The sequence below is a fragment of the Asparagus officinalis genome, chromosome 1 (assembly GCF_001876935.1).
Source record: "Asparagus officinalis chromosome 1, Aspof.V1, whole genome shotgun sequence".
NCBI classification, from domain to species: domain Eukaryota; kingdom Viridiplantae; phylum Streptophyta; class Magnoliopsida; order Asparagales; family Asparagaceae; genus Asparagus; species Asparagus officinalis.
Genome location: NC_033794.1, coordinates 16,684,065 through 16,693,328, shown reverse-complemented (window position 1 = coordinate 16,693,328; position 9,264 = coordinate 16,684,065). Strand labels below are relative to the sequence as shown.

General features: G+C 35.6%; 2 protein-coding genes across 2 annotated transcripts in view; both read right to left on the bottom strand.

The window, feature by feature from the left end:
- Window positions 1-1,709, bottom strand: part of LOC109837841 (LYR motif-containing protein At3g19508) — a 4,459-nt gene extending 2,750 nt beyond the window's left edge. The window contains exons 1-2 of the mRNA XM_020406210.1: window positions 1,496-1,709; window positions 1,354-1,413 (exon numbers count right to left, since the gene is read on the bottom strand). Of these exons, the coding sequence (XP_020261799.1) occupies window positions 1,360-1,413; window positions 1,496-1,684 (243 nt within the window). The 5' untranslated portion in view covers window positions 1,685-1,709 and the 3' untranslated portion in view covers window positions 1,354-1,359. The remainder of the gene's footprint in view (window positions 1-1,353; window positions 1,414-1,495) is intronic.
- On the bottom strand, window positions 3,814-8,733 carry LOC109819670 (signal peptide peptidase-like 1). Its single transcript, XM_020385485.1, has 4 exons — window positions 8,569-8,733; window positions 7,355-8,324; window positions 5,285-5,482; window positions 3,814-4,088 (listed from the first exon to the last, which is right to left on the bottom strand). Exons 2-4 carry the CDS (start codon window positions 8,150-8,152, stop codon window positions 3,972-3,974), a joined length of 1,113 nt encoding a protein of 370 aa, XP_020241074.1. The 5' UTR covers window positions 8,153-8,324; window positions 8,569-8,733; the 3' UTR covers window positions 3,814-3,971.

Genomic DNA, 9,264 nt, shown 5'->3' with positions numbered 1-9,264 from the left:
GCTAAATCTATTTGAGGCTATTGCGGTAAAATAGCGGTAAAAAGTCAAATAACAGCCTAATTTAGATATGTATAAATATTAAAAAAAAATTATAAAAAAGTTTAGAAAATCTAAAAGCGCATTTAATGATTTAAAGAGATCCTAAACATGAAATAAACATGTAACTGTCACATAATACCGAAGACAACTAGAGAACTCAAAATTTTGTTATCTTTGAGAAGATGAGCTAAGCGGTGAGAGGACTGCACTAGGAGGAGCTCACGGGGAGAGGAAGTGCCGAGGGAGGTGCCAGAGGTTATGGGATGCGGCGGGAGTACACCAGAAAGCGAGGGAGGCGGTGGGATGTAGTTGTTGCGGATCGGGTTTAACTTTAAAAAAATAAATCTCAAACCGCTTTTAAATAGCGATAAAAAAGCGTATTTTGCCCGCAATTGCCCGCTACTCACTGATATGGTGTACTATTGGCCGCTTTTGCAAGCGAAAAACGCATATTCCGCAATATGCCACTGTTATTGGGCGACAGCGTATTGTAACGGGAAGGGACCGCTAACGCTATTAGCGCCGCTATTACGGAGCTATTTACTGCTATTTATAACAGTGGTCTATACAATGAATATTCTAAAACGATCAAGGGATCACAGGTCCCATCCATGGGGATCAATAGAAGTGTGTATCCATGGCCCAATCATGGACTGGTCTCAATAAACATTGTTGCCGCTGGGACAGGACTGCAAACAGCAAGAAAACTCCAATCCCACAATTAATATTCTAAAAATGACCAAGGTCAACACCATCGAGTTTGTCCGTTTCCATATAAAAAAATTCAGTTAATTTTGTGAAAACATGATGCTAAGATCCATCTAGTCCCACCTCAACTAAATGAAGAGTCAATATCAATTTATTAAAGATTTGGGTTCTCTACCTCTAACAACTGTGGTGAAGTTCTCGTAGGTCACTAACAAAATTGGTATTAGAGGCAATCCCATCTTCCCAATTGTAAAGAGGTTGCAAAATGATGATGCCAATATCGTATTTGTTCGAGACTAGTTTACGGTTTATTTAATCCAACATAGATTAAATGGGGATCAATGTTAGTTTACAAGAGATTTTGGTTTCAACTAGCCTTTAGAGGTGAGCTCTTCTAGCTCTCTAACACATGACTCGTCCTAACATATTTTAAGGCAACCAAGTTTCAAACTCGAACAAATCCAGCTCAGTTCAACTGTCATTTACATTCCCACCATAAAAACTCATGCTTGTAAACTTCAAATAGTCAATCTGAACTTCCTTCATCATCCAAAACTAGCTAAAAATCTTATTATTACCCACTGAGTAATTTCAACAAGCACTTACCGGGCATCAACCAAAACAGATCTGCTTCAACCTCTCAGCCGCCGACTGATCCACCGAATACTGCAACCCAACCACCAAAATAATCAGAACCCATCTATCAAAATCAAATCTTTTTCAAACTTTTCGGGAGTAAAAGCTTCACCTTTTTGAGGACCCAGATGGAATGAACGTAGGCTCGATTGAGGAGCTCGCTGAGAGAGGTGGAGTCGTCGAGTTCTCGATAGTTCACGAAGTTTTCGCGCGCGTATTTGGAGTAGTAAGGCCTTGTCTCCGGCGGGAGGCGGCGCACGAGTCGCAGTACCTCGCTGTATGCTCTCAGTGATTTCTGCATTTTTCGTTTCTAGAATTGTATTAGAGATGGGTTTAAGTTTAAGTAGGGGTGACTGCGGTTCGGTGCACGCCGACAAAACTGATGGTTCGATTCAGCTTCGGAAAAAATTTGGGTTCGGTTCGGTTGGATTCTAATATATTTACAACTAAAATAACTTAATTGACCGCTCTCAGTATAATTGCTTAAAACTTTACTCGCTCAAGGTAATATTTTTGTATATATTAATTGATAAATGTTTGATTTTGGTTTGTAGGACCGTTGATTTGACGACTGTTCTCTTCGATTTGGGATATGAGATAATGAAATGTTTGTAGGAGTAAATATTCTTTTTTTTAGCTATTAATTCTCTAACTTTACATGTGTAAGCCTAAATAGAACAAACCGAACCAAACCGATTTGATACGGTTCGATTCGGTTTGATTCAGTTTGAATCTAGTCTAGTACGATTCGGTTGGAAAAAAAATAGTCAACTGAACCCACTATTTGCTTACCCCTAGGTTTAAGATTTTAAGTTGATGCTCTATTGGGTGCATCCTGCTTTCATATCCAAATCCAGTAACTGATCGAGTTTCAACCATTTTAATAAATGAAAGGTTTTTTTTTTTGCATACATACCCCTCAAAATCTACTACATTTGCAAAATTACCCATCAAATCTTGATATTTGCAAAATTATCCCTCAAAACTAGCGTATTAGGCGTTTCTATTGCTCCAAGTTAAGGATGTTGCGTTTGAAATAAGATAATATCAAATTTCCAATAATTTCCAATAGATTTGCAACGATTTCCCGTTAAAAAACTCAAATTGGTAAGGGAAGGGGTAGAAAAATTTATTGAGAGAATTAGGGGGCAATTTTACAAATATCGAGATTTAGAGAGTAAATTTGCAAATATGGAAGATTTAAGGGGTACAGATGCAAAAACCCCTAGATCCTGAAAGTATTGGAAGTAATAAGTAGTTTATAAAAGTAACTTTCAAAACTATGAAGTAGGAAATAGTGTAAATTTTTTTTTTTTTTGTTTGTTTCATATATTTTAGAAGTAATAGAAGTAGAACTTTTTCCTTTTCATTTACTTTTTTTTGTTTGGATAACATTTGAAAATATTACTAGGAAGTAATTTTATCAATGGAAAGTTATTAGAAGTAACTAATAAAGGAAATATTAATAAAAAATTATTTATTTCCTAATTAATATGCATTTCAACTACTTCCGAGCTACTTCTGAGTATTGAGGATTGAAAAAATATTTTGGAATTAATATGCATTTCAACTACTTCCGAGCTACTTCTGAGTATTGAGGATTGAAAAAATATTTTGGAAGTAATGATGACATGTAGACGACACATAAACATTTAGGGAAGTATTAGAAGTAAGTTTTTCAGAGAACAAAACATACTTTTTTGCTTGGAAGTAGCAGAAGTAACATCTACTTCTTTTACTTCAGCTACTTCATAATTATTTTCGTGCAAACAAACATGCCCTTAGTGGAGATAATAATGTTGAACTTCCAGAAGAGTATCCTAGATCCTTCGTATAATTGCCTATTTTGTATGGGTTTGTATAAAGCTATAACTTGAAAAGGCATTTGCTGTCATCAATGAGGCCTTATTTTGAGTAAACATCAATCGCATATCGCTTTTACTGTTACTTTTTTTTTTTTTGGCAAGAGAGGAATTACTTGTTTTTTTTTTTGGGCAAGAGAGGAAGGGAAGATTGTTTACCTCTGATCCACCTTTAGATTCTTTGCAAGTGACTTACTTAGTGCTTGACATTTTTCAAAAGAAACGAGTTTCGTAGTTTTATTTTTTTTGTGTACTTCATTTTCCTTCGTTGTTTTAATTACTCTGTACTAGGTTCTTATGAATTAGATGCCATAGCTTGTACTTTAATTTTACTTTAATCTAAGAAGACTCACCTCGCTCTTTGCCTTGATAAAGAACAAGTACTCAAATAATGTTAGCTTCTCTAGTAAACCTCTTGCTTTTGATACTACTCAGGCTATGAGAAATGAGAATGGTGAGCAGTTGCATTAGATTTTAGCTACTTCCTATCCTGAAGTGAGGGGGGACAGACTCCTCCAAGCTATTCTGAGCTCTCATATTTTCAAATAACACGATATTGCAAGAAGAATGACTAAATGAAGACAGAAACCACTCTTTGGAAAATAATGTATAGTGCAGTATATAAATAGTTCATTAAGCTTGAAATGTTACACCTTCATGGCACCATATAAGAGTACAAGATAGTCCAGCAGTAGTTATCACTTTCATGGAATCTCAAGCTCAAGCTCAAACCTCCATTGAATGGGTTTTATCGTTTGAAGACGGTCCTGTACCTTCCCAAAGCTCATTCAGTTCCTTTCTTAGCCATGAGAGGAAGATTACAGGTCCCAAAGTAGAAGGCACCTGCATCCACATAATCCGAATGATGTTAATCTGCTATTGATTGAAAAAGGTGGATGCGGTAGTAGCAACAAAACTTGCTCTAAAAACCCAGTTAAGATAATGATGATTCATATGAATATTAAATGCCCAATAGCAACTCTGAAGTAAGTCGAAAAACTGGTAAATTTATAACAGAAAACTACCTTAATATAGCTGTTAGGGATATGCATAGAAAGAATGCCCTAAGATATTTTAACTAGCAAAATATAACATAAACTCTAAATTCAGCAGAAAAATATCACATTGTACTAGGAAGACTACTCATGAATTAAATACAATGAACTTTACATTATTGTCAAAGAACTATGATTTCTTGCAAGTACTATCATAAAACAATCCTATAATTTTCTGATAGTATATGGTGTTTTTCATCTGATTTGAGAGTATGTGGTACTTTCCTCTAATAAAAATAGTTTATCCTATTTTTTGTGTAAAACCCCTAATAGTTCATGAAACTTCCCTTAAAAAACAATACTAGAATAATATATATACACTTGGGAGCAAAACTGAACTTCTGGCGGTATCTGCTTCATCAGTTTTCTGTTGACAGACCTTTATTTGTTTTTGTGCTTTCATATCACAGAGATATTAGCTATAAACTTTGCTAAAGATAGCATAAAAGTAACAAATGGGCTACGTGCCAGAGGAAAGGTTCATAAATTCCATCATCTGATGTTTCATTTAATTTTTTAATCGTGCAATATTCTTTTGATTAAATCTTCGTTAGCACTGTAGCATACCAATAAGCTACACAAAGCAAGCAATAAGTACCCCCCACCCCCAAAAAAGAAAAAAATATATATATAAAATTTTAGTACATGTCAACTACCAGTCCATGGACCAATTTATATTGCCTTGGAATTTCTATATAAACTAAAGATTAGGAATTGAACACATAAATTTTGTCTTGCGATAGTCATATCCCAATCTTTCCTATCAAAATGTGAAACAGAAACTCAATCCAGGACTGATGAGGAAAACAAGTATTTATACCAACTATGATGAAGTTGAAGACCCCTCCCCTTTTTTAATTGATATACCATTCTCGAGATAAAATTTTGATTCTTATAGCATTAAAACGTTGCACAGGGCTAAGAAAAGCTTTTATTTCTATACAGGGTTTTCAGATATTTAGATCTAACAGTTATGCAACTTACCAGATAAAGAAGAGCAGGTTGAGCAGATTGATACAATATACCAGCAGCTAAAGCAGAGACAAGTCCAACTGCATATCCAAAAAGTGCATACCAAATGTATTTATATCCTTTTGAGGATGTGTCCATAGGACTTCCAATATCTCTGTTCTTGCGATGATCAAAACAGAGAACCAAAGCTAGAAGCATTCCAGGGATAGCCTGCAAAATAATCAATTTCAGTGGTTACTGAAAATTCCAGTATCCTCAGAGCTTCCAAATATTCTGTCCATAAAAGGTTAGTATAACTCATCTTGCCCAGTTACATCATAAGAGCATTGTCACGATAGGAATGAGGGAGAAGCTAACATGGTGCAAGTCATAAATGCATCCAACATTACAAAGGAGTGAAGCTCAGAAAATCAATGCTCCACATGAGAATCACTAGTCCATCTTGTTTCTAGCATATTGAACCTTTTTTATGGGAATAAATCATATTTCTAGCATAGTGAACCTTTTTTATGGGAACAAGTCATAAATCAAAAGGTTGGGTTCCCACTACCAGTGATCTCTACTTTATTAGGCTTAACCTCATTCCCCTCGATGATTTTAGGACTATGCTACTAGAAAGACCTTTATAAAATTTCACTTTAAGAAAACCCAAGGTCGTGTATAGTTTTGCAACCATTTTATATTCACATTCTCATTTAGAGATTTCACGAAGCATGTCAAAGTCCATTTACATTAACTCCAAATGTGGGAGATATGCAATGAATTTGTAAGAGGTAGATAGAGGATATCAAATAAAATGTCTACAATTTTAATTCATGCCTATTATTGAGATGAACTTTATATACTAGGAAATATTAATATGTGCATGTTATCAATAAACCTGAAATATGCATGTCAAATGTATTTCAAATTATGCTATTGCTAAGAATTTCACTTAGTCATAGTTTACCAAATTAATGATGATAATGCTAGAGGTTTCAAATTTTATATTTGATTGGGTCATAAGATGAGTGCAAGTTGGTTGCCTGCAAATGGACCTTCCAAACTTGCCTCGCCAATTGCTAACATCATCAGATCCACCTCTTAAGAAAATCACCATTATTTTGATAATCTTGAGTAATCCACTTTTTATTTGTCATGCCAACAGCAAGTGCTACAATGCATGTGAGTGACTTGATTTATAAAATTTTGCAATTACATAACAAAGTTTAGATTGATTTGATGCCACATATATGCGTTAACAGCATGCATCATAATTCAATATAAGTGTCATAACTTTCATATTTAAGAACTTATGTCGTCAAAATCTTTCTACCCACATCACCCAAAGAAATGGGATAAGGTGTCTTCTTGTTTGGAATATCCCAATACAACCGAGGATTATTTACAATCCCATGTGGGCAATAGCTCCAACAGGATGACAACCTGACAAAATCCCAGCAAGTGGCTAGAAAGGCTAATAGAAGGCGACTAGCCAGCGGCCAAAAATTAACCAACTTCAAGTCCATTATTTGATTTAATTCGGATACCTAAAGTGGCTGTAAAATCAACCCAGGGGCATCCTTTACATCAAGCTATGCTTATTTCTCGAGATACTATAGGGTATCAACCGCATATTTATTGTTAAGCATATAATTGAGATAGTGACTTAATATGCACCAGATCTAGTGTAATCCTCCACGTGTATAATAAGTTTATGGTTTGTCATGAATAAGGTCAGCTTGCACTCAAGATTAGGCAAACATTTCTAACCTTTCATAACCCTAGTTACATATAATTATAACTTGACTATATCCAATATCAAAAAAGATCAACCACAACAAACATTATGGGAGCATATGATGACAACAATTTAAAGCAGTCAACTGAGTCAGGAAATGTATAACAGACAAGATTATGATAGTGCCCAGGGCAAGGACAGCCTCATCTTCTTTAGATATAGATAAATAAATAGTGCCAGATATATCATTGTTGATGCATTAATTTGAAAACCATAGCATTTTCATTTTACAAATAACCAAGAAAGAAACACTTAATAGTACAATAAAAATACCATAACTGATATCGACTAGAAGATCATACCATATCTCCAAGGCCCAGCATCAGACCATCCACAGCATTACTCCCAGGAACAATCCCACCCAACAAATTTCTCGGGAATACAAGCTTAACAGGCATATCCAACTTCTTTGTAATCAACTGCAACCCAGGTAAGCTCAAACTATTTGCAACCGTATGGACCGGATTAGAAGCTTTCTGTGTCGCAACCGAAACCATAACATTGGCCCCAAAGAACCTCTCCGAAAAGAAGACCCAGAAGATATCATACACAAACAGGCAAACAAGAAGCAACGCACAAATCTTAATGTTGGGCAGCCTAACATGACTAACAAAAGCTATACATATAGAAATCCCCAGCACATTGTTCAATACCCAATGCCCCGAAACAAGCCAAGCAGCAACAACCCCAATGCAAAACAAAACCAGAACTCCTTGGGTTCGCGTGAATGACTTAGAACAGCACCGAGATACAAACGGGTCCATCAAATTGAACTGGGTTTTGAGGTAGGTAACATAAGGGGCAAGGCAAAAGAAGAGTGCAGAGCCCGAGGCAATGGCAGTGAAGGCAGTGATGAGGTGTGAAACAGAAGAGAAGAGGTAAAACATGAGTAATAGGCTGCAAGAACTTGCAAGGGGGATCATTAGGGCTTGGGAACGGTCTAAAGTGATTGAAGATTCTGAAAAATCTAGGTTTCTTTCCATTTCTTTACCATGGTGTAGGGACCGGGAGGCCGAAGCAAAGGTTACAAAGATTGCAGTTGCAATTAGAGTTAAGGACGCAGGTTCGAGCAAATAAGTGAGCTTCCACAGTGACTCCATTGTGAAAATTTACCCAAAATTTCTTATTATATCTTCTAAGCTTTTAAGCTACTGACTCTGCGCAGAGAAAATTAGCAAAATTATCTGCACTCCACGCAAAATATAACAAATGAACGCCAAAGCTTTCTTTACTAAAGCTCCATGATTTCTCTCAGTTTTCAGCACGAAACACCTGAAAAATTAAAAGATGGTCTAATTAAACCCTCGATCTCTAAAATTGCAAAATTGTAAATTTTTTATTTAATTAACAGAGAAGTTATAGATTTTTTTTGGCCATCAAAACTTCGTTTTTCTCTGAGATCCCAGTGAATTCCCGCAGAAAACATCGAAAATGTGTTCATGTTTACTAATCCAATCATCCAATTCCCCAGATCACTAGACGAGATCGAATTTTTATGAAATTGAGAGACATGTACCTGTAGATCTGGAGAAAGAAGGATCGGCGGCGAATCCCGCCATCAATCTTGGAAGATTCAGCGGCGACTCTCGATTATGTTGAAAAAAGATCAGACTTTTTAATTGGAGTTTGGATTTGGGGATAGGGTTTGTTCACGAGTTCGCAGGTTTTGGTAGTCTTCACCTATTTAAAGAAAGAAATTTTCTAAATAAACTCATTCACACTTTTTTTTTTAATCCACCCCTTTGAGTTTTGTTTACAAATATCGATTCACTTTCTCGTTATGTCAGTATCGTTGCGAGAAAGTGAGTCGATATTTTTAATTCGATTCCTAAATAATTGGGGTTATCAACCGGACTATTTAGAGCATAAAATGTTAGGATTTAGGATTGTAATTGTGATTTTGCAACCTTCTAAATAGTCGGGGTTGACAACCCCGACTATTTAAGAGCCAGATTAAAAAAATCGGCCAACTTTCTCGTCACGATACTAACATGATGAGAAAGTGAGTCAATTTTTATAAAAAAAACTCAAGCGGACTGATTTAAAAAAAATATGAATAAGTTTATTTAGAAAATTTCTTCCCTATTTAAATTATTTCTTGGGTTTTTACTTATTGGCCCCCAATATCTACCTTATTTGCATATTTACTTTCAAATATGTACAGGGTAAACTGCGCTTAAATGACCCAAAGTTTTCTGGTGTTTCACTTATA

Bases quoted from the DNA above. Each gene is read 5' to 3' on its own strand.
- LOC109819670 (XM_020385485.1), bottom strand. From the start codon at position 8,152: ATGGAGTCACTGTGGAAGCTCACTTATTTGCTCGAACCTGCGTCCTTA. The intron at 5,483-7,354 runs GTATGATCTTCT...ATTATTTTGCAG, and splicing joins TGCTGGGCCTTGGAGATATG to GCTATCCCTGGAATGCTTCT. The intron at 4,089-5,284 runs GTAAGTTGCATA...ATGTGGATGCAG, and splicing joins AACCTGCTCTTCTTTATCTG to GTGCCTTCTACTTTGGGACC.